The sequence below is a fragment of the Hyaena hyaena genome, unplaced genomic scaffold (assembly GCF_003009895.1).
Source record: "Hyaena hyaena isolate Hyena2069 unplaced genomic scaffold, ASM300989v1 scaffold_59, whole genome shotgun sequence".
In the NCBI taxonomy this organism is placed as follows: Eukaryota; Metazoa; Chordata; class Mammalia; order Carnivora; family Hyaenidae; genus Hyaena; species Hyaena hyaena.
The window spans coordinates 1,197,683-1,224,154 of record NW_024080691.1 but is presented as its reverse complement, the minus strand read 5'-3'; the positions used below and the strand labels follow the sequence as shown (position 1 = coordinate 1,224,154).

The window sequence follows — 26,472 nt, the reverse complement described above, 5'->3', positions numbered from 1 at the left end:
TTGAGAATATCCAAAAGTAATGGAATTGTGTAAAACAAAATGTTTGTTGTAAGTCTATGGCTTTATCAATGGTTAGGAAATAGCTTAACAAGTCAATTTAAGAAGTGGAAAGAGTAAGGCAGAGAGGGATCTGGTTTTATTTAAGAAAGGCCTATTTCATTTCAAATTAAATGTAATCATTGACCCCATTATTAATATCCTGTGCCCTCTATAATACCTACTGTATGAGATTCTATTGTTTTCCTGTCTTCTGTGGGCTGTTCTATAAGACTGAGTCCCTTTTAGGAAAGGGCTATGTCTAATTTGTCTTTATATTCCCAATGCACAGCACAGAGCCTATCACAGGCTCATTAAATATAAGGCTTTCTAAATATTTATCAGATACATACATTTATAATGATTTAAATAATTTTGTTGTCTTTTTTTTTTTTTTTACATCAAGAGTTAATACTTGTTAGGTACATTGCTGGACACCAAGAATACAGGAAGTTATTAGAACATGGTGCCTGAGCTCAAAAGGCTCAGTTCAGCTGATAAAACAGACAAGGAAATCAAATAGTCTTAACAGTAATAATTTAAGCAGGAGGACTCCCCTACCCAGGCTGAGAGCATCAAAAAGAGGCTTCCAGGGGTACCACACAGGATGTGTTTTCGGGCTTGTTAGTTCCCCAGGTAAAGAGATCTGTGAGTGGGAGCCGAGATTGAGATGCCCAGGTGAGTGCTATATGTGCTTGCTTAGACAGCAGGAGTTTAAGAATGGGAGAAACATAAGGCAGGATCTGAAAATAGGGAGACACTATTTTTTGTTGTTGTTGTTTTGTCTTTTTTTCCCTCTCTCTTTCTCAGGAACTTCAAGAAGACTGGATTTGAATGAAAGGCAGGCATGTGAGACGAATAGTCAAGGCCGGGACAAAATCAGCTGTGTAGTTTAGAAGGCCCCACATGGGCTACAGTATGGTGAATAGATCAAAAGTACAGACAGCTTGTGGTGGAGACTAGTGGTAATTCAGATGAGCAATGACTGTAGATGGATCTCGAGTAGAGGCAACAGCGAAAGACTGTGGAAGAATTATTCAAGAGTTCAAGGTTTAAATCATTCAAGAACTAAAGATATATTGATAAGACACTTAGAGATCAACTTACAGTAAAGCAGGAGGAGGAATCTTGGAAAATGTCTTGGTGCTAGAACCATAGAAATACTGAGTTTATTACGTGGCAGGCACTTTTCATGTGTAAGCTCATTAATTCCTTAGGACAACTCTGTGAGTTAAATACATTTATTATCCCCATGTTACGGATCAGAAAACTAAGGCATAGAGAGATCACACAGTTAGTGAGAAATAGGGCCAGAGTTTGAACCTAAGCACATGCTCTTAAATATTACTCCAGATTATTAATAGCCATTATGCAGTGGATATAACCACAGACAACAATCTAAAAATAAAGATGATAAGCATAATTTTTGATGTGTCTTAGGGCATTTGAGGATAGATGTCCAGCAGGTATAGAGATGTGTGAGGATAGAATCAATGAAAGACCTGGCTACAGATATAGATATAGGAGAAACAAGCACATATTGGGAACCCCATCTGTGGATGTGAGGGTATTGTGCCAGGAAGGGTATACTGAACCAAAAGAGAAGGCATCGCTGGTGGAAGGGACAAATAAGGGGTGAGGAGAAGAGGAGATGTCTAAGGAGAGGGATGAGAGAAAGTTGGAAATGTAAGAAGATTGATGAGTCTGGAAGTGGAATTGTTAATTATAATAAAAAAAAAGTTTTCATGAAGGAGAAAGTAATAGAGAAAGTGTACAGAAGATACAATACAATGAGGACTAAGAAGTTTCCACTGGATTTAGAAACAGAATCTTAGTGATGTTGGTGAGAATAATTTCATGGAGGTCTGAGGTGACACTTGGCTGCAGAACTCTGAAGAGTGAATGGATGAAAGGAAGGGAGAGAGTGTAGACAATTCCTCTAGTTAGGAAGAAGTGTTTTAAGGATTGTTTCTTTTATATAATGGGATGAGGGCTGAGGTCTAGTAAAAGCATGTGGAACTGGGTTCAAATGTCAGCTCTGCCAGCTATTAGTTTCATAAGTAGGGATAAAAATACCTACTTTGCAGATTTATTGTGAGGGTTAGTGATTATGCTTGTAGAACACCTAACATCCAAAGTTGGTATTTAGTAAATGAGAGCTAGAGCCCTATTAAAAATGTGAAAAGTCTAAAGACCTCTAAAAATCCTCTGGATAGTTACTGAGTTATCTGTCACAGGGTAGGAAAACCATCTAAATTTTTAAGTGTTTTTTCTGTTATTTTTGTCTGAATATTTGATATTATAATGACATCATCTTAGTTTCATGTTGCTATGGAAATTATTTAACTTTTAAAGGGAATTTTAACAGCATAATTCACATACCATAAATCTACCCATGTAACATGAATCATTCAGTAGCTTTTGATATATTAACAGAATTGTGCAACTATCATTACAATCTAGTTAAATTAAAAAAAATTTTAAGCTTATTTATTTATTTTGAGAGAGAAAGAGACAGAGAGAAGGGAAGGGGCAGAGAGAGAGGGAAAGAGAGAATCTCAAGCAGGGTCCTCATTGTCAGCACAGAGCCTGACATGGGGCTCAATCTCACAAAACATAAGATCATGATCTGAGCTGAAATCAAGAGTCATACACTTAGCTGACTGAGCCACCCAGGCACCCCTTAAAACATTTTTTATAACTCCCAAAAGGTATTCCATACCAGTACCAGGCACTCAATTCCTGCTGCCTTCCCATTCAACTCCAGAGAATCACTACCTACTTTCTGATTCTGTAGGTAAGCCCTCTGTGGTCACTTTATATAAATGGAATCACAGAATGTGTGGTCCTCTGTGATTGGCCTTTTTCATTTTACATGTTTTCAAGGTTCATCCATGTCACTGCTTCATTCTTTAAAAAATATTTTTTTTAATGCTTGTTTACTTTTGAGAGAAAGACCATGTGCCAGGGAAGGGCAGAGAGAGAGGGAGACACAGAATCTGAAGCAAGCTCCAGGCTCTGTGCTGTCAGCACAAAGCCCAATGTGGGGCTACAACTCACAAACCGTGAGATCATGACCTGAGTTGAAGACAGATGCTCAGCTGACTGAGTCACAGAGGCACCCCAGTACTTCATTCTTTTTTCTGGTTGAATAACTTTCCATTGTATGGATATATCACATGCTATTGCTCCATTTGGATTGTTTCCACCTTCTGGCTATTATGAATAAAGCTGTTATGAACATTATATATAAGTTTTTTGTGGACATATGTTTTCATTTCTCTTGGGTTTACACCTAGCAGTGGAACTGCTGAGCCTGAATGGTAGATTCTTAAATTCAGTTTTTACTAACAAAATTTAAACATGATCATGAACAATAAAAACAATTTAAAGATGTATGAAGTAAAAGGTAACAAATTTCTTTCCTCATTCCAATCATTCTTCCCCGAGGTAAATACTGTTATCCTGAAGTTACAGTTCTGTTTCCTTCCAGGTTTGGTCTGTGATACGTAGTAGTTCTTAGTCTGAAACATTCTGGAAGATTGTGTTATAATTAGAAGCTGGCATGGGAGAAAAAGCACTGGCTCCTGACATCTCTGATCAAAGTCTGCTACAAACTACTTGTGTGACTTGGGTAAGTCTCTTAATTTTTCTGGACATATTTTCTCAAAAAGCTTTAAGTAGTTGGGGTCAATCTTCCCTAACCCTTTCCTTTACTAAAGCATTCTATGATTTAATGATACTGACTGCCCTGAGGACATACTGTTAGCTTTGAGTTTATTTGCAACACATGCTACTTTCAATTTCTTTTTCTTTAGAGTCAGTGGAAGGAACATTAAAGGAAGAGAATGGCAATTACTCTCACCTTGCCAAGCACTGACATTTACTTAGCATGCTAAGCAAACTTGCAGTGACTGGTGCTGAAAATAAAGTTTTTTTGCAAGTCTTAATCTGTGCCTTTTCCATCTTCTAAGTTTGTTGAATTGATTTTTGTTTTATTACCTTTCACAGGGTCAATTGGACTTGCTGAGAGGTTTGCTTACTATGGACCTTGATTCCATTTCTGAAAGTCTAGCAGTGCATATTTCAATGATCTAACCCCTCTAAGACATGTTTGAGGTATCCATATACGATGTGTCTCTCTAGAGCACATATGCAGAGTACAAATGAAACAGACATTAACGAAAAGTAAACAATATATGGTACAGTGCACAAGAGGTGGGACAAAGAAAATCTGCTTCTGTGGCCTGAATCAGAAATCTCAGAAAAAAAACTGCATTCATCACCTTCTCCTGAGACAATAAAGGTGAAATATGATCGAGAGGGAAGGATTCTTCTCCAACTACCAACTCTTCCATGCATTGCCCTCAGCCTAGAGAAGAGCTTTCACTATATGTGAATTCATCCTTTGAAATGTGAGTCATTGTTCTAGGTGAACATCCACCATTTGTCATTCCACTGAATGCATACTACGTGCTCATGTGTCATATGGTCAATACATAACATGGTTCTTACCCAAAAAGAAGTCACAGAGAGACATCTTGTTTTCATGTCAGACAGAGTTATTACTAGAGGGAAATTTGTGAATGGACTTGGACTATTCTTGAAGTTCATTATTCCCCTGGCCATCACGGGATGGAAGTGCATGAAGAAGAATTAAAGATCATTTGCAAGCTCCTCCTTTACTAGCTGACTTTGGATGTAGCAAGAAGAAAGGAAGGGTCTGAAGGCTGCAACAACTGGAGAGGGTAGATATGGGGTTAGAAAGAGCCTGAGTCTTGGACATATGTAGATTTCCACTTGTTGACCTCAGGAAACAGAGGGGACCCCGTGGTACTCCACAAGAGGGGTCTCATTGGATGGCATATCAAGAACATGAAATACATTGAAAGGTAGTTTAGAGACAAGGGAGAGAAGAAACCAACACTATATGCTTATTAGATGGAGACTCAGGAAAGACAACTGGTAATGTAGAGTTGTGATTTACAGGAGGTCTCTGACTAGAGGTGTAAGAAAGCCTTGAAAAACTAGATGCCAACAAATGCCTGACACATCACTGGAGAAGGTATCCATCCACCTCCCCATCCTGAGTCCCCACAGTCACTAACCCCATCCCTCTTATTATACTTTTTTAACTTTGGGGTTTTAAAAAGTAGATCATCTTCTGAAAAAAAGTTTGGTATTCCAGAAACGGTATATTAAAGCTCCTCAACTAAGAAAAGTCTGTCTTTTGTGTGTTTCTGCCGGACAGAGTCTGGATTAGAGGCTGTTTTTTAGGGCTGCAAGGGTCTCGGAAAAAACGGTTCCAATATGAAAATCAGGCCAGGGAATCTGGTGGGACAGGAACAGAGCTGCTATGGATGGCAGGAAGAGAAACAGGGATGGTAAGAAGGATGGCGACCGTGACAGACACTGCCCAGCTGCTACAAGTCTGATCTAGGCAGAAAGTGCCAATGTGAACAACAGTGGAAACGGAGATCTACATCTGAACTAACATTGTTCTAAGGGGTGGAGATGGTGACAAAGGTGAGGAGACTAAATTTGTTAGGAGTAATGGAAGTCCTAAGGGGAAACTGTGGGAAGAGATTGTCCTGTACAAGTATGGAAATGGTTGTCCCGGACGACTCCTGCGTCACTAAGAGACTATAGAGAAGGAGAGGAGAGTCTCAGAATTCTGGCATTTATACTGGTAGTAATCCAGTCAGAGCCTTTTTTTTTTTTTTTTTTTTGTCACAAAGCCCTTTCCCTTATGTCCTAAGGCCTCCTTACAAGGACCACAGATTCCAGTGATAGCAAGATGTAAGAACTTACCAAGTAACCTATCACGTGAGAGTTGGAAGGAAATCTGGGCTGTCACCTGGCCTTCAGATTTCACATGACAAAGGTCTGAATGCCTGAAAACCTATAAATACAAACTTATAACTGTGATATCCAGGAGAAATAAGGACGGGTCCAAAATAAATAAGGTTCAAGGCTAACTAAAATCCACATATATTTGAAAAATGCAATCCATAATAAATTTCTAGGCTTTTAAAAAAAATATATTACCAGAAACCTACTGGGCCCAGTGGTCCCTAAACCTCCTGAGAGTAGGGTGCAACTATGTTTGGATTATCTATCCCCAGAAGTACCAACCGTATAATAGAAACTTAATACGTATTTGTGGTCTGAGTGACAGTTTCCTCATTTGGAACACATAAAGGTTGGACAGGACAAGATCCTTGCAATTATGGCAAAGGCATAAGAAAGGAAGCAGAACGCTAGAATGCATTTGCTAGAGATAAAAATAACTAAGATAAATTAGATTCTCCCCTTTCAGCACCATTCCCATCTTCGGCCTGGGCCAATCCCTTATGTTGATCAGGTTGCTCACTAAAACATTTGGGCACGGGAAGGAGCAAGGGCTGAAATACCACCTGAATTCTGTTTATCATGTCACATTTTGTGACATGCCCTGAACATTTTGTCCTTCCTCCTGAAGAAGGGGAGACTTTTTAACATTTGAACAAAGGCTCTGGCTTGATTAGAGAGGCTCACTATATCCTCCTCCCTTTTCAAGCAAGCCATAAAAATCCTCTTTACCCTCTGATGCATTCATTTTCTCAAGAAGAGAGTGATTTTAGGTTTCAGTATTCAATTTGGAACACACATCCCTACTGACTTAAAAAACCCTGTTCAAGAGATCCTTTAAACTTCATATGAGCTTAAGGTCTACAAAACTGAATTAAAGAGTTGAAATGGAAGATTTACTTTCTCTGCTCTGAGAGGTAAATTTTGATCCCTTAATCAAAACAAAATTCTGCATTCTAAATTACTTAGATCTCTGTATAAATATAAGTAGTCTTCCACAGCCCCTCCTCCCATAGGGCCAGTCCTAACATTCATCTCCCTTTACAATTCACTGGCCTCACCATCAGGCTATGAATGAGAGTAGTAGCTTTGTACAACAGTCCCTTAATAAGAATTCATTTGCTCTTTAGCTTAAGCTATCTACTTAAGGTAACATAATATATCCATGTGTTTCATGTACACACACATGTTAATGATGGTAATGTTAATGGGGGCACTTTATATTTATTTGGCATTGCTTTTAACACTTTACATGGAACCTTATTAAATCCTTACAGCAACCCCATGAAATGGATACTACAATTATTATTATTATATAGAATGAGGATACAAAAGTTCAGAGTAGTTGTTATTTGCTCCAGTTTATACAACCGGGGAGTTGAGGAGGCAGGATAACCCTGCCCTCTGATTCTACAGTGCACATTCTTAACTATATAGTTATCGATCTACCACCTTATCTATCTATCTATCTATCTATCTATCTATCTATCTATCTATCTATCCATCCATCCATCCATCCATCTATCTATCTATGTATCTATCTACGTATCTATCTATCTATCTATCTATCCAATTTTGACTATATTTAAATGAAGTGTACTTTTTTTCTTTCTCAAACAGAATATATTGAAATTTGACTACGGTTAAATGACATGTACTTTTTTTCTCAAACAGAATTTAATACTTGAGGAGCGTTATGTGTGATAAGAAGAACATTCTGTGGATATTGATTGAATACATTTGAAAGCCCGGATTCTGGTGCCAGCCTGCTTAGATTCAAATTCTATCCGTGTGAACTTAAACAGATCACTCAATCTCTCTAGACCAAATTTCTTCACTTGCAAACTGGGGATAATAACCACACCAGGATTGCTGTGGGGGATTAATGAGCTAATCTGTATAAAGTGCATCCTGGCAGGTAATAAGGTTATATAAATAATAGTGACTATTATTTTCTTCTTCTTCTTCTTCTTCTTCTTCCTCCTCCTCCTCCTCCTCCTCCTCCTCTTTCTCTTCCTCTTCTTCTTCTTCTTGATCATCATCATCATCATCACCACTATTACTATTAATAATACATGCTGAGAGCCATTTTTGGCACAGGGAGTACAAAAGTAAATGAAACAAACAAAGAATATCACCTAATAAAAATTAATATTCTAAGTGTTAAGCCCTGATGTGTTCAATTGCAACTGACTCATCCCACCGTTGCCATTTGCTAAAACACACACCATGATTTTTCTGTAAAATTGGAAGAATCACACCTATTTCATAGGCTGTTGTGAAGATAAAATGAGTTAATACATATAAAAATATGAAATAGTGCCTAGCACATAAAACCACTCACTACATGTTAGTGGTTTTAATTAACATCTATGCTGTGGGTGTTAAGGCTTAATGTTACTCTCTTGATTCTTTCTGAGTTCCTATAATCTGTTGCTATAGTGATTTTTCACAGCATTTTCTCACAGCTACTTTGCCTGCAGAGAGGACTGCTTTTGAAATTATGTGTATTCTTCAATCTCTTATTGCTACTCAATAATATAATGGTTACTAAAGAAAATACGAAGATTGTTCCCCAAACACAAAAATGACATACTAAAACTAAAGGGGAAATAGTCATAGCATCTCAGATAAATAATCTGGCTTTAAAAAAAAAAGTAAACTCAGATTGTTTCATTACAGAGTTATTTGAATATCACAGAATGGGAATTTTGGAATCAGACCAGTCTGGGTTCATTTCTCAGCTCTTCCAAGCCTGCTACTCTCGACTGACAGGGTGTGCTGTGAAGAGTAAATGAGAACTTTTGGAACAGGGTGAGTTCTCTGCTTTCCTTCCCTCTTTACACTTACAATGTAATTTTAAATGGGCTTTAAAAACTTTTTTTTTGAATTCTTAATGAAAGAACGCCCCTTCCCTGATAATAATAATGAAAAAAAAAAAAAGAGTGAAGGGCAACAATAAATGGTATATTTTTAAAAAATGTATCTACATACAGAATGCTTTAAATTCAAAGCAAGGGGTGGCTTTTTCAGTGTGAACCCTTGCATATATCACTTTGTGGAAAGAAGAAGCTATAAAGTGAAATGTGGCAAGAGCAGCCTCTGTAACTTTGTGGGAGGCAATTAATCTCTCCTTACTTTCCTTAATTCAGATTGGGCTTAGTGATCACCACTTCAAAAAGGCGGTGAAGGCCTTTGAAGAAGCTGCTGCATAAACCAGGAAGGGGCTATGCCTTATGAGCCATGCCCCAGAGGGTTTCCTCTCCAAGTTTTAATTAAAAATGAAATTAAGAATTCTTTAAGATTTTATCAGCCTTTTAAGGGCATAAGAAGGTCAATGATTTGTTAAGTGTCTTTCTTTCTTTTTTTTTCATGGTGCTATTTCCCAGATTAAATTTTGTGCACAAGCTTTCAATTCTCTTTCAGGATCTGCAGATTGGTGGTAGAGTGTATAGGCGATACGAAGGACTGTGTGAGAAGCCATGGTGTGCATGTGAGAGAGGAAGTAAGCCTCCGTGGGAGCCTAAGTTTGGGTGTGGGCATGCCCCGATTAGAGTCCTGACCCCTCCTCATGCTAGATCAAAACCCACACCTTGCAAGATTGTTGAGATTCTTAGGAATAGTAACATACATCTGTAAAGTGTCTAGCTACTAATCTGTATTTCAGAGAGTGTTATTTTGTCTACATTCCAAAAAGGCACCTGCAAGATAGAGATGCTGCTACATGAGTAGATAAAAAAGAAAATTACCTCATAGAAGCATGAAGGCACATATAGCTTTAGAAATAAGCCACATTTTACAGGGAACCTATACATGTATTAATAAAAGGAAAAGTATGTGACTTTGCCTATGGTGACAGGAAGGATTGCTGCTAAGAGTGATAAAATCAGCATCAACAGCTTTCCTATGGTCTCAGGGGATTTACCTATGCTGACAAATATTTTTCACCTGATTTGTGATAGCACTAAAAATAAATATACATGAGTGCGAGGTTTGAAAACAGAACGAGCATATGGAAACAATTAATAATGACTTACATGGATAGTGCCTAGATAAAAAATTCACTTGCTCCATTTCCCTTGATCCTCACAATAATCCTATTAGAACAGCACAGATAGGATTATCCCCTCCCCCACTTTTTTGATGAGTGATTTGAGGTTCTGAGAAAGATAAAGGGGTTAGATAAACCTAAGTGACTAGTATGACCAAAGGAAGGCCTCGAACCTAGACAGTCTGGACATAATTCCCCACCTCCCCAATGCCATTGGGTTGCTACCATCTCAAAGAAGAGACCTTCTAGAATACTTTGCCTCCCTTTCCTTCCATTGAGTTTCCTTCTGCAGAGAAGAGACCTTCTAGAATACTTTGGCTTCTTTTCCTTCCATTGAGGAAAACTTAAAACTCTTTCTACAGAGTTTTAAGTTTAAATACACTTATTATGAGAAAAACACATTTATTGTGCACAAGAGTGCTCACTGTCTGAGAAGAGGCAATGTAATCAGCTAGTGAATAACCCAAGCCAGAAAAGTCTTTCCCTTGCAACAATCACTAAATACCACCCATTTCATCTGATAAATAATTCTGAATCCATTTATGTTTCTCTCTATAGCTTCGGTTCAATTCTTCATGATTTCAACTGTGGTGGATATGCTAACTAATCTTCCTGCCTTCAGACACAGATGACTGAGTGATTTCTCTAAAAACACAAGTCAAATTATGTCCTTTCTCAGTTTTAATCCTCTTGAACCAGCTCCTCAGTTTGCAGGATAAAGTCCAAAATTTTCTGCTGAACTGCAGCAGCCTGTGAAACTAACTGAAACTTCATCACCCATCCAACAACCCCCAGCCACATGGTAATGCCAGGAATCCCAGAGTACACTATGCTTTTATACACTGTGGGCCTTAACTCTGGGCTGCACTTCTACTTTGAACACACTTCTTCCCTCACTGACTAAAGAGCTCAGTTTCTTTATGAAGACTTTAAGAGAAACAGAGGCAGAGTCAGATATGTCCTCCCCTCCTTACCTTTAGAGACTCATGTGTACTTCTATTATAGCATTATGTCTAGAGGTTATAACTGATTTAGTTTTACAGACTTCAAGACAGTTAAAACATTAAAGGCCCACATAAATTTTCTATGATTTTACAAGGAGAGAAAGCTTGCCAAAGACAAGCAAGAGGCTGAGGTCTTGTGAGATAAAGATCTTGCTCTATGTTCCAAGGCTTGGAATGGCTTAAGGCTGCCAACTCTATGAATCCTACAAAGGGAGTGAATTATATATGTATTCTGAGCTCTGTAGAGAATAGTTATAAGCTAGATTTGAAAGTGGACCCTTGAGAAGGTAATGGCAAGTTTCTCAAAAATAGCTTCTTACAAATATCAGGAATTAATGAAACAAAGTATGAGTGGAGAACATTCCTGTGTATATGCACCTTGTGCAGAAGGGACAGTGTAAGATCATGCTTGCTTCTATCACTACCTCTTACTCTAGTCTGATTTTAGTTACTTTGAGTTTAGGAACACTAGAGAAACTGAGAGCCTTTAGCCTATATACATCATAATGCATAGGAATGACTTCATTTACATGTCATTGAACTGTTTGAGGAAAAGGATGGATGGTATCTTATTCACCTTTGAGCCTCCAGCATCCAGGATAATGCCTAGAACCTAGCAGAAATTCCATGAATATATAACCTTCAGTGAGTGAATATGTGTTATGATCATATAATGCCTCAGAGTCTACTTCCTACCCCAAATCTGCCAATATACTTTAGTCTTCATCTGGTCTCTCAGTCTCTGTATACCAACTACAAAATAACAATAATTAGGACAACCTATGTAAAAGGACAAACGGAAATGTGCCATATGTATTGAGAAGACAAAAGTAGTATTCTCCTTGCCCTAGGAATATCAAAAGCTGAATAATGTGCCATTCTCCCAAGTAGAAAAACCAATTACAACATCAAAAACTTTTTTTTTTAAGAGAAAGATGTACTGGATAAGCAGAAGCCCCAGAGCAATCCCATTTGTGTTTCATAGAGCTCCAAATTTTAGTTTGATTCCAGGTTCTGCCCGTTTCTTGCTTTTTTAAGGTCTGAAAAGTCAATTACTCTAAATATAATCTGCAGCCTTAGGAGCTGACACTGTGCCAAGTAGTTTAAAGACTTTTCCTTTTCAACTTCTTTGCTTTCTTTGAAATGATGTTACAGAAGTAATTGTGTATACAATTAATTCATTCCTGGATGTTTGCTATCAAATCAAAGTGCTGAAAATTTGGGTGTTCTCATTGAAATGCACAGGATAGAGATGACTGGCTCCCCTCGCTTCTGCTGACTTGCCTCCATTCTTCTGAATGCCAATTAGGGAGTAAGCTGGTGCACATATAGGGGTGGTTTTACATGCTAACTGTCACAGGGCTAGCTTATATTTTAATCTATGACAGAAACATACATTCTAATCTACGTATAGAAGATACACACTCATAAAGACAGCGGTTTGAGTTCCTTATCATTATAGAGTTGAATAAGGGCTTGTCTATCAAATTCTAAGTATTCATGTACCTCTGAGATTCTACAGATTATTTAAGGTCACAGTGGAAAATGCAAGTGATAGTGTCATAAATAGAACCAGAATCCTTGAACTCCCCCCGCCCCCCGCTTCCCCTTGAATAATAGGCTGCATTTCAAGAAACATCTGCTCAGAGTAGTGTTTCCCATTGCAGAGGAAGTCTATAATCTCTGAAAGGAATTATTCAGTTTTCATGAAGAACAGTCACCTAATGCATTAATAACGTACTGACCATTGAGATCATTTAAGATGAAAGTGCTCACACAAAGAAAGTTCTAGTCTGCTGTTATCTGTGCCCATGTCTAGATTCATTCACTCCTGGAGCTGTTTTATATACCCACTAAGACCTGAGTAAAGAACAGCTTTAACCATGATGTGTTCCCAAAACAGGGATCTGTCTGCTCAACTGCAGATCTTATTTCTATGTTTATTTAGTTCCTTAATAGTTTGGAGCTGCTGCTGTGCCAGACACTGTGCTAAGTGTTAGGGGGATAGCAGAGCACAAAACAGACACAATTCCACTCAGTGAGCTTGCAGCACAGAGTGTGACATGGGAGTTTGGTTTCAAAATCATACAAATAAATATATAATTATAAATTGCTTGAGTCTTACTGGAAAAATAGGGGGGGACAATATAATAAGGACCAGATTTTCTCTTTCAGGGAGCTTTTCTGAGCAAATACAATTGAAGCTTCCATCTAAGATGACCAGAAGTTAATAAGGCATAGTGTAGGAAGAGCTTTTCAGTTTGGGGAAAGAGCATTTGTGAAGCACTTGAAATAGAAAGAGATTTAGTGCATTTTGTGAATGTGAATAGTGTGATCAGCAAAGGGGAGAGTGAAATGAGATGTTTAAGAGGCAGGCAGAGGCTAGGTCATGCAGAGATTAGATGCTGTATCAGTGACTTTGCATTTTATACTAATGCAAAAGAAGAGAAAGAGATGTGATCCATATTTTTAACAGATCACCTTGGCTGCGCTGAGCATAATTCAGGACAACAGCAGAAATGTGAGACCCATTACGAGGCTATTTATTGTGTATAGGTGGGAGACAATAGAGGTGTGGGTTCAAGTGGTGGAAATAGACATAGAGGAATGTGAATAGATTGGAGACACATTTTGGAGGTCGAATCAATCGCGCTTAAAGACAGATCAGTGGGTGAAAGGGAAAAAAGGTTTAGGTATATTCTCAAGTTTTGGCTTGAATAATGAGGTGGGTGAATGTGCCATTTACTGAGTTGGAAAAGTGTGAAAGGGGAGCAAAGTGGGGTGAAATCAAGAATTTCAGTGTCAGTGTATCGGTGACAATGTCACTAAAATGCATGTATATATATGTGCATACAGGTAGGTGTATATATATGTACACATATGTGTGACTTATCTTTTGAAATGAAAGATAAACTATGAAAGAAAAAAGAAGGAAGGGGAAAAAGAAGGGGACAGAATCAGACTAGAAAATAGAATCCCCAGTGGGGCAAAGGAGGGTGAGGGTTGGAGACTGGTGTATAGGATTACTGAAGGTATGTAATTTGAAAAAGACATATTCCATATTATACCATAATTTTTCTTAATTTGGGAAAAACACAAAAAGAAACCCCATAGTCTTCATAATAAAAATTACCGAAAGTAAACTGAAAAAGAATTGTATCTGGCAGATCTACATAAACAGTAGATTCTACCATCTGCCTAGTTTTGAGTTTTAAGAGAGGGATCCATCAAAATCTCCAGTAGGATGCAAGAAATGCAACTTTTAGGGTCATCAAAAAAAAAAAAAAAAGCATGGATAGAAAAAAGATTCACTGACACTGAGCCAGAAGGGAGGTGAGAAGGAGGATAAAAACAGAGAGAGGAAAGAAAAAGTTAAATGGGTGGAGAATCTTTCCAGCAAGCAATGATGTCTCTGCCATCATGCCTATGCTGATGCAGGTGCTAATAATGATGCTCTGGGTTTGAATCCCAGCCCTACCACTTAGTAGGGGATGATCTGGGGCATGCCGGATAACTTTGAGGCCTCGAATTCCCCACTTGTAAAATGGAGATATTGGTAACATCTGCCTCATAAGGTGATTGTCAGGGTTACAAGAAATAATTCTTAAGCAGTACTTAGCAAAATGCTTGGCACAGAGGAGAGCTCAGTAAGTGTTAGCTGACTTTGCATAGCTGATTACAGATGCCTAAATACCAGGAAGTCACTATTGTAGGTATGTGTGCACCTTTTCACTTCCTTATGGCTATGGTGACGTGGCCCTCTTTGCATCGAAATTGTATAGTTCACTGTACCAAGAAGTAGTGTTTATGAGTTGCTAAAAATATAAGAAGATTTAATTAATATTTATAAAGCATTTTCAAACGCTGTTAGGCTTTAATCGTTTCAAATTAGTGAAAATGCCCTAGCTGATTATGTAGCCAAAAATATGTTTTCCCATGTATGTCTAGAGATGTTATGTAAAATTAAAATTTGTTATTTAACTGCTCTAGAAAGGCCAGTAATTGACTTTTAACTTTTTCTTTGAAAGTGAAAAAAACCCAAAACCCAAAGAGGATGTTCTAAGAAGACCCTCTTGACCTCTCCATTTTCACTTTGAATTACTCTAAAATCTATATTTTCACAGTCCTAATAGTATTATGAAGACACATGAAGGTACTCTATCAGAGAACATAACCAGGTAAGCCCCTCATTATATGTAGGAACATCATGATTGATATCTCCTGATTAAAGCAGAATTGGAAGTACCTCATGGAACACTAGATTTTCCTTTTATTACTGTCTTCTCTCTGGGAATTTGACTATTGTATAAAGATGAGATTTTATTATCTTACATACATATACTTTAGAATACTGATGCAGAATTATACCCCACCTTTAGACTTAGGATGGTTTGTTTACAAAGTTGTGGAAAGACTCCAAACATTCTAAGTCAAACCTGAACTCAGCATTTATTTGCAATATCATACTGCGGACAATACATTAACTTCTTTGAACTTCTGTTTTCTAATATAAAATGCAAATAACTAAATAAAGAGAATGTGGTAAACACCTACTGTGATACATACCATAATGGTTATAATTCTTTGTGGTTAGGTAGAACCAACTAATTCTTAAGTTTGGGGCAAGATGTTTTATGCCTTAAGGAGTCAGTTGAGTAGTGATATTAATTTAATATTTTTATTAAAATATTAAATGGCAATAACAGTACCTACTTCTTAGGCTCTGTTATGCCTGGAGCATAGTAAGTGCTTATTAAATATTATTCAAAAATGCACTGAGTACACACTATTTTATCCTTCTGTATGAGGAAAATAGTACTAAATTCCAAAATTAATTCTTCTGGAATAAATATAGTTAATACCTTATTAAAAATGCATGGGAACCAAGAACATTTAGAAAATCATGTGATCATGTCTGAGTGCTCTGTGATCACACCAGGGGGGAAAAGGCAATGTTCTTAATTTCTCCCATTGCACTAAAGCATCAGAACATCTCTCCACCGAGAAAGATGTCAAGTGCAAGAGAAGTGAGCAGAGGTGGATTCTACCCATTCATCCTTGTAGAAGCACATGCAATTAGAGAAGATGAAGTGAGGAAGCGCATGCAGTACCTGGTCATCTCAGAGTCAGGGAGCAGGCCTAGGTGGTAGTGGGGGTAGGGAGCTGAGAGAAGGAAGCTTTTGTCACACTCAACAGGGGAATAGTGCCTGGGAGAAGCAGGCTTATCACACAGTTTGTTCACAGTGCTGTAAACAGGTTCCGGAGGCCTGGTGATACAAGAGGAAGAGAAAGATATCCATGGTTAGCATACACACCGAACAACTGTGCAATTAGCAGCATTTTGCCATATGCCAAAGGGAACACCCCAAATAGTGCCATAGGCTTTGTGAGCTTTGGAGAAAAAGTCTTCTTAAGAAACGGTATCTCTGGATAGAAATCAGAACTTTGGCTGACATTGGGCATGATCAAGTTCATATGCCAGATACCTCAATGGAGTCAAAGTCAATTTAAAAATGGCATACCTTTCTGGATAATGCAGTCTGAAACACCAAACTTTGGGATTCTCTAATATGGCTCCTTTTAAAACTTGGGTTTCATCTTAATTTTAAACTTTATAGAGACCTTCCTGATCCTTTTGTTCAGGATTCTGTTATTTTTCACAACGTCCTGTTCATACTTTATAATACTTTTTTCTGAGCATGAAATAATCTTGTTTGTTGTATTTAATTTATTATTATCACTCTCTACACTGTAAATTTTGTGAGAACAGAGGCTACACTTATTTTGTTAATCACTTAAAATAGAGTCAGTCCACATTTCATAAATATTTGTCGTATTCATATATGAATGAATAAACTGATAAAACTTGGCAATTTATGTTGCAGTTTTTGGGGGTGTGGAGCTTGGCTTTACCTAGAAATCTAACTGTTTACATGGTCTCAGTGATTCTTCATAAATTGCCCCCCAATAATTAGTTCCAGAGAGTTTTCTATCAAAAGGATAATCACTTTAGTAAAATTTCTATTAAATGAGTTAATCTAGACACTAAAACATTATCTAAAATTGCAACATCTTTTAGTTGTTACAAACATGCATCGTAAGATCAGATAAATTTCAGCTATAACTTTAGAGAAAAATGCATGTACTACAAAGTGCTTGGTTATTTAAAAAAATCTCATAACTCCATACCCCACTCTTTTAAAAACAAAAATTTTAAGTTTATTTATTTGAGGGAGACAACAACAGTGTGAGTGGGGAGGGGTAGAGAGAGGGAGAAAGAGAGAATCCCAAGCAGGTCCCACAGGGTCAGCATGGAGCCTGACGTGGGGCTCGAACCCACAAAACCAGGAGATCATGATGTGAGCCCATGACATGAGCTAATCAAGAGTTGGAGGCTCAACCAAGTGAGCTACTCAGGCATCCCTATACCACACTCTCACACATGGTCTGAAATTGTCACCAGTATCTTCCATTTAAGGTAAAAATTAAAAGATCCAAATGTAAGTGGAAGAAATATCCAGCAGTCTGTGTGGGAAGGTAAGGAGCAGGACAGGAAACAGGGCAATGTCCACAGGGCCAGACTCAGGTGAGGCAGAGAGTAACCAGTTGGGACCATGACACGTTGGGGACAAGTGGTGGCCATATCCCTGAGCAAAGGTATGGGAAGTGTAGGTCGTGAACTCGGTGAAAGCACAGTCATGTTCCTGTAGCTCTAGCCCCCAAACTTGTCCCTAATGTCTTATAGTTGCTCAGTCAATGCTTCATGAACAGAGCGGGGGAGAAAAGAGACAAGAAAAGCATTAAGGAGAAACTTTACATAATTTAGAGAATTACTGTGGGCCAGTCATGGGGTAGATATACCATTGAGAGAATTAATTTCTTCCCTAACACGTGCCTTCCACTATGTAGCAGGAGATGCCTTGATCTGTTTGTTTTCTACAACACAGTAGAAGGACTGAGGAGTGGACAGGAGGAATCCAGAGGCTTATTGTGTCATCCAGAATAACTATATCTCAGTGGTAACATCAGGTGCTTCATAATAAAATTGGCTTGCTCTAAGCCAGTGGCTAAAAAAATTACACTTATGGAGGCTAGCATATATTCTTGTTCAGTCAAGTTCTCCATTTTCAGAAAAACCTAGTAAGTTTGTCAATTTCTGTTTATCAGTTGTATAGCGTTCACACAAATCACAATGACAAACGCCAGCCCTTTTAAAAAGGCAGCTGGAAGATTATTCTAAAAAAGTGTTTTTATCAGTTTTTATAAGTAATTCACACTGTATGAAGTGCTGTAAAAGGAAAGATGCTTATCCACTGAAATATATCTTTTAAAACAGATCTGATATTGTTCTTGATTTTTGGAAAGGATTTGTTTTTGCTTTGTTAATATGCTCAGCTTTATGAAGATTTATGTATATTTCTGATGGTTTTAGAGACAGAAAGACCCATGATGCCAGTCAGATAAAGAAAACTGGCTTGAGGGCTCCTGGGTGGCTCGTTTGGTTGAACATCCGACTTCAGTTCAGGTCATGATCTCACTGCTCGTGAGTTTGGACCCCGCATTGGACTATGTGTTGACAGCATGGAGCCTGGAGCCTTCTTTGGATTCTCTCTCTGCATTTCCCTGCTTGTGCTCTGTCTCTGTCTCTGTCTCTCAAAAATAATAAACATTTAAAAAAAAGAAATGTGAACCGAAAATGTGGTTATTCACACAAACCCTCATCTTGACATGGACTTTGTATTAATAAGATGCACAAATGTCAATTAAATAGATAGAAGGAGGAGTGTATGAGCTCTATGGGAATTATTCTGCATAAGTTAGCACAAGAACCCTGACACTCTCCAAATATTCCACTCTATGATAGAGTCGCTGTGGCAGAGATGGCTGGGTTGTCTCCCAAATACCCATTTACTCTTTTTTTTTTCTTATTAAGGGAAAGCCAATTTTCCACTTGTCACTTTTCCTGTAGTAAAACTTTATTTCTCAGCCTTCCTTGTAGGTAGATGTGGCCCAGTCAAAATGTTCAGCCCAGTATAATTGGAGCAGAAGGGTTTTTGTGGGACTCTGCTGATAGCTGCAAAGGAGAGCAGACTTAGCTAGGACCCGTGTGATTTTGCTCTTTTTCATTTCCTCCCTCTGCTGACCTAGAGCCTGAATATAATGGCCAGAGTGTCAATGGTCATCTTGGACCATGAGACAACCTTGAGGATAAAAAGAAACAACGTAGACAGTGGAGCATAATGGTCATTACAACACCGAGGATAATGAGCAATACTCTACCACTTCTGGACTTCCTATGTCTGGATTTCTTTTATGTGAGATAAAATATGTTTATGCTCATGTCATTGTTTTGTTATATGAACAGGATTTCATGTTAACAGATATACTCCTGCAAGATGTAAGATTGATAATCTAATATAAAGAGATAAATACAGATGGGGCCTATGATAAGGGGATGGTAAATTTAATTACATCAGAAGTCCATCTGTCACCCTTTGTATACACAGAAAAATATAAAGGACTCTATTTTTTTATTTTCTTTAGAGCCTATGACTCTTTAGAGAGCTCATTGAGTCTTTATTTAAAAATATTATATATAGGAGCATGTGGGTCACCCAGTTGGTTAAGCATATGACTTTTGATTTCAGCTCTGGTCAAGGTCTCACAGTTTGTGAGATCAAGCCACGTGTTGCTGTCAATGGAGCCTTTTTGGGATTCTTGTTCTCCCTCCCTCTCTTCCCTCACAAGTGCACATGCGTGCTCTCTGCCTCTCTCTCAAAATAAAGAAATAAATATTTTTAAAAAATATTATATATATAAAATAGTAACTGATCTAAACTGCCAGTGCAGTGCTTAAGAATAAGGGAACTAATAACTTCTTTTAGGTCATAAAATATTCTCACGGTGAAGTCCTTTCAGTTAACATTGTGCTTTCTGCCCAGGAGGGCTGATTTAATGTTCTCAGTCCGCTGTTGAGGTGACAGATCAAGAAAATGGTGTTACCAGTTTTCTACTAGTCCCTTCACCTCAGTAGAACTATATTTTGAAACAAATTATCAGAATCAAAGCTGGCTAATATATGCATTAAGGAAAATATCCTACATGTTGTATTCAACTAAATTAAGAGGAAAAAAAAATTACTCTCCGAACACTACAATGAATTCAAGACAAGGCCCTGTACCTTGTCCAGTGTTGAACTCTTAAGACTTTCACCTATACACTTCTGGAATCATTTTATAGATGTAATATTATTTCAAGACTCACATATTTAATAGATTTGGTGTTGGGTGCAGGCTTAGATAACTTGAATTGTCGAAAAAGGATCTCCTATCTTTGCCTACAGTCATTTCCAGAATTTTTTCATGGTGGATTGATTCCTTGCCCAGGCTTAGTTACTCATGGATCAAAGTCTGATCAAAGCAGAGATACAGCTACTAATAGTGCAGGCTCATTTATACCTCTCATTCAGTCTTTCATCCTTTATGTATTTACATGTTTTGTACAGTCACTAGCTATCGAGTAGACATTTCAAAGCCAGTTTAATTGTGAGAAGACTTGATATCTCAGAAGATGGGTAGAAGAAAACCCCAAAATATAACAAAACACTTGACAAACCTGACAGAACCTTCCTGCAATATTCACAATGTTCTCTTACAACCACACAATCAGATTAAAAATAGCAGTGAGAATATCCTTTCTTGTGGCCTAAAAATTGAATTCATATTGGAAGATTTCTGCCTGCTAGATTCATTACTGTCCTGGGATTCTCCCATGTATTAAGTACTATATAGGCCATACTACAATATCCAGTAAGTGCTACAAACTACAGTCTGAGCACAGAAAATGGCACAAACTAGGTACTTGAGAAATATTTCTTTGTCTAAATGGATTTTTAAAACCATTCTCTATTGAGATACATGAAAAAAAAATTCTGGCACTTTCAAGGAAGCCTTAAGTTATTCTGAATCTTCTAACTATGTTTAAAATCTTGCACCATCATTACTTCTCACAGGTTATCCAGAAGGACAGAAACCCCGTGTCAGAAAATGACGGCGCTTTACGTAGTTGATGTACACGGTTCACTCATTCTTGAGGGACAGGTTTCGTACACCTGCAGGCCTGGCCATACCAATGCTTGCCTGCTGTTCCCGTGACAGTCACCCCACAGACACAGGGCTCCACAAAGGCTTCTCAGGACTGGGGTCAAGAAGTCCTAATGCCAGCAGTCAGCATTCTTAGCATTTCCCTGCAGTGAATATTCCCTGTGACCTCTCCACCAGACAGACAAGAAACGCCAGTTTATGAGCTGTCACTGGGATCTGGGTGGCATAAACAGATGCCACCATCACTTCACATTTATTCAGTGAAGAAGCGCCAAGGAGAAATGACTTTCGGCAGTGTGGATCAGCCAGTCACAAATGGAAAGAGCCTGTTTATCCTATTAAAAACCTTGAAGTCCCCTAGGTCAGAAGGTAATGAATATGAAAATCCAATCTGAGGCACCTCCTGTTTCTCTTCTTTCTATTAATACCCCCACAAAGGAGGAAAAGTAGTTAGAGGTATTAGTGTAATCTCTAAGTGAATTTATAAACAAATCATTTATCTTGCTGTCCACTTATCAGGGGCCATAGATAAATGGCTTTGTAGTCTCCAGTGTTCAGCCATCAGCATTTATTTGCATATCTATGGGTTTATAATTGCAGGCTCTTATAGCATATAATTAGCACCCCTGGCCGTTGGTGACCTCTCTTCTATGAAGTCCATTAGCACTTGCTATTTGTTCAGCTTCCTCGGCATTTTCAATTGCTAATCCACAATGATGGTATAGACAGAGGTGCTTCATCTAACCCTCTTCTAAGGAAAACTATCCTGTCTGAAACTGTGTCTTTCTGTTTGCCCCATTGACTGCAACCCAATTCAGTTGCTTACTTCACCAAAGCTGCTTAGATCAGGGGTGAGACTCTGACTCTGCATTCAGGACCTATAGGGCCTGCAGGGTAGGGTTGGGGGGGTGGGGCGGGGGCAGAAAGCCTAGGTCCATTGGATTCTGCTATTAAATGTGAATAAAGGAGCAGAAAAAGAAATGATTAGCTGGTAGCATGAGGGAACGATGCAAACATGTAGAGAGAGGTAGCTGTAGCTGTGTCCTCTAATTACAGTGAGCTTCACAAATTTTGTTGCCAAAGTGTCTAGAGGTTCCTTGAATCTAGAAAACAATCTGGGTTCATGTCCTAAGGGGATTATTAGGGCTCATGCTATTGAATTTCTCTAGTGGCTCCCATATGACATTAGTTGTATAATGAAGATCAACTGCCACCTCCCACCATATTCCTTTATGGGAGCTTAGGTCATATCTCTTACTTGCAATCAAAAAAGTAAAAATAAAACAGGCACTCTGTTTGTTTGTTTTTACTGTCCTTTTCAGATCACCATAAACTATGCCACTCAAAGATAAAGATAAGATTTTGGACCCAGTATGTGATTCCAGAGTATCTGAGACCAGTAACTAATGGATCCTGTCTTTAAAATTTTGATATTTTGCTCATTGTGTATTCTTTCACATTAATTTTATTTTCTAAAACATTGCATCGAATTATTTTTTAAGTTTATTTATTTAATTATTTTGAGAGAGACAGAGGCAGCATGAGCGGGGTAGGGGCAGAGAGAGAGAGAGACAGAGAGACAGAGAGAGACAGAGGGAGAGAGAGAGAGTGGATCCCAAGCAAGCCCTGTTCCTGACAGCACAGAGCCTGACATTGGGGCTCAAACTAACAAAACTGTGAGATCAAGACCTGAGCTGAAACCAAGAGTTGGGACGCTTAACCGACTGAGACACCCAGGTGCCCCAGCATTAAAATATTATCTTAATTACAGTGTTTTTTAAATTTTGTGTTTGATGTGGTACTTCTCTTGCCTTACCCTAGTCCGAGCCCTCTACCAGAGAAAATAAGTATTTAACACAGTGATGACAGTGCTTGTGAATACTCACATGTATCGCACTAGAAGAAAGTTCAAATGGATATGACTTCCTTCCCTTAGAAGTAACAGTAACAGTGACTCACATTCTATTGAGTTGTCTAGCCTCCATCAAAGGGACTGCTTTCAAAGCCCTATAGTCATCTCAGGCAGGGCCTTCACCTCAATATACTGTCAGATTTGGTACACAGGGCTCCCTCCTTCTCTAGGCTATTAGCTCTCAGAGGATCAGGACCAAATCTCATTTATCTTTGTTTCTATATTGCCTTCCTGATTGCAAGAATGTATGAGTGAGGTACTGTCATAGGCAAGAAACAAATCTATGGAAGGAAAAATCCAAAAGGACTGGTACTTTTTATTTTCTCTTCCTGAGCTAGAGTTAAAAGGAAGAGTCTATGGGGCACATGAGTGGTTCAATAGGTTGAGTGTCCAACTTAGAATCAGGTCAGTTATCTCGCTGTTCATGAGTTCAAGCCCCACATTAGGCTGACAGCAGTGATCCTCTGTTCTCCCATCTCTCTGCCCCTCCCCTGCTTGTGCTCTTTCTCTCTCTCTTTCTCTCTCTCTCTCTCTCTGAAAGAAAAAAGGAGGGTCTAAAATTGCAGTAGGAAGGATTTGGGTTATATATCTGAATGCTTTTGACCATATATCTGTCATTAGAATGATATGGATGAATCTTAAAGCTGCTTAGATTTTCCAACCCTCATCCTTTCGTGGCCTTCCCGGGCAGCTCTAAATGGAAAGGCAGCATCCAGCCTTATACACTGTACAGGACACAGACCACATTACATAAATGATGGCAGCTGGGATTCTAAGGCCTTGGATGCTCAAGTATCTGGTGTATTGTTTGACATGATTTAGGGGAAAAGTTTTTTTTTTTTTCTTTTTTAACCTTAGAAGGGTGCCCCATGTCCTTCTTTACATATAATACACTGTTTTGGGGCCAAAGAATTGGAGAAGTAAGCAAAAAAGGATTGAACTCTAGGCCTGGGATAATTGGTCTTAAAGACAGAATTCTGGGGAGCCTAAAAGTAGTAGGGGATAAAAGAGAATACAGAACCAGGTTGTGAACTGCATGGCCCAACAGATAAATTAGACATTATAATGAGAAGGATTAAAGAAGAGGTTGACTTCTCTTACACTGAACAGTAAGCAGGAAAATATTGGTCATTTATATTGGTGATAGCACCATTGATGAAGGTGCTATCAGAACTTAAAGAATAAAATGGAGAGATATGGCGAATCAAATGATCTACAGGGTTTGTAAAAGTCCCTTCATCCACCTAATTTTAAGTACTATCAGGACTTCCACCTTTGACTAGATGCCTATTTGCACCATACTTCCTCAACTTTTCTAAAATGTAGCTTCTTTATTTTAATGGCATTAAAAAGCCTTCTCTGTACACCAACAAAGTTGTAAGCTATAAAATTATACACAGAGGTAAATTATTATAAAACAGCGTGGTGAGTGCAAAGAAACAGAGCTAGGTTTCACTCTGGCTCTTCCAAATTTTACTCTGTGTGGTCTGTAGTTTTTTTTTTTTTTTTCTTAAAAATTTTCAGCATTATTTATTTTGACAGACAGAGCATGAATGGAGGAGGATCAGAGAGAGAGGGAGTCACAGAATCTGAAGTAGGCTGTAGGCTCTGAGCTGTCAGCACAGAGCCTGACATGGGGCTCAAACCCATGAACTGTGAGATCATGACCTGAGCCAAAGTCCAGTGCTTAACTGACTGAGCCACCCAGGTGCCTCAATGTAGTTTCTTAATTTATCTGACTCTCGCTCAGCATTATCATCTGTAAAGTGGGGATAGTATGCCAGCCTGAGCCAGGTATGAGAAACAGGAAGAATGAGCATAAAGCACCCAGCTCAGTGCATGGCACTCACTGTGAGTTTACCAAACAGAAACCAGTATTATCTTTCCTTATTGCTGTTTTTTAAAAATAAATTTGACATGTCACTTTGTGTACACATTGTGCACAATGTGTTACTTTGATACATTTATATATTGTAATCTGACTGGTGATGTAGTGATATTTATCACATTACATAATTATAATACAATATTATTGTCTATATTCATTGTACTGTGCATTAGATCTTTACAACTTCTTTAGTACTCATTAGAGGTTAGTACCCTTAAATACTATCTCACTTATTCACTCCCCCCAACTCCTGGTAACCACCATTTTTACTGTTTGTTTTTCTATCTCAATTATTACTTTCAGGCACTTGTGTGCACAGGACTGCTTAGCCTCCAAAAATGCTGCTCTGCTATCAGGCAGTTCACATATTAGCACGTTAATGTCTGGGGCTTCTCTACAAGAGAGTAGAACAAAGATAGTAACAATTTGTGGTTTTCAGTATCATCAATGGTACTGCATAATGTTGCCTTCTAGTTTGAATTTTGCTCTTCTTACTGGAAAGGTAGTTGATTGTCTATCAGTCCTCGGGGTTGATGCGCACTTGGGGTTGATGCGCACCTGAACTTCTCAATTATTGTCATGGTCTCCAACAAGATATCATCTTCAGCTCTAACTTGTGCCTTAACATTCATAATGATTTGTTTTCCTGTATGACTCACAGCTATGTTATCATATCAAATCATTGGGCCATAAGTAATTTATTATTAGCAATAGTCTACATACCATAATCTATAAATAAACACTTTTAAAAACAGAAAGTAGGATCACTTCATGATTTTCTCTGTATAAACATCACTCAGTTATATTTTATTATGCTTGCTTATTGAGGAGAGAAATGGTAGAGCACGAGTTGCACCACTTGAAGTCATTTTGAAAATTCCCAATTATTAACGTGTTTTATTTCTCCAAAAGATTGTTGGGTTTCAACAAAATTGGGCTCTCTCATGACTGTGGGTTATAAATGGTTCATGAAGTGTTTTATTGAAATAAGTTGAAAGTCAAGACCTTGACAATGGTGTGTATAACAGGTATAATACCAAAGAGGACAGGACTCGACACATCTTGGTACTGGGTGAGTGTGTCTAGCTACAGAAGTATTTTTGTGGCATTCTGAATGATGTTGAAACAAATACTATCTAAGATGCACACAGTCAGTATCATGGCTAAACCAAGGATTTTGCATTTTAATTATTCGAGTAAAGTTCATTATATCCTATCATGGTATTTATATTCTTTTATTTTTGTAAGCCTAGTTTTAAAGATTTTCTTTTCTTTCTGAATAAACTCGTAGGATAAAATTTAAACCCACCAAAAAATGTAGGTTAATAGTTATCTAGCATCTAGATGGAAAATAATTTTTTAAGCATAAAATAAATGGAAGAAATTGCATTAAGAGATAAGATTTGACTACATAAAAAGTTAAAACCACTAAAGTAAAATAAGGTGTTATAAAGAAGCAATAAGCTGGGAGACCATCTTCTCAAGTGCATTTATCAGTATTTTTAAGATGTTCCTACAGCTTAATAAGATAAATCCTAAATTTTTAATAGAAAATAGACAAAGGCATTTAGCATCCAGTCACAAAAACGAAAACATAAATGACAAAGACATACAACCATCAATGTTTA

General features: G+C 38.1%; 1 protein-coding gene across 9 annotated transcripts in view; it reads right to left on the bottom strand.

Moving 5' to 3' along the window:
* The window catches only part of DLG2 (discs large MAGUK scaffold protein 2), a 1,380,463-nt gene that overhangs the window by 426,939 nt on the left and 927,052 nt on the right, over positions 1 to 26,472 (bottom strand). For 5 of the 9 annotated variants that reach the window (XM_039231798.1, XM_039231799.1, XM_039231805.1 and 2 more), the window contains one exon: positions 16,053 to 16,208. The exons of the other annotated variants lie outside the window; for them this stretch is intronic. In XM_039231798.1, the coding sequence (XP_039087729.1) occupies positions 16,053 to 16,208 (156 nt within the window). The remainder of the gene's footprint in view (positions 1 to 16,052; positions 16,209 to 26,472) is intronic. 9 annotated transcript variants of the gene reach the window in all.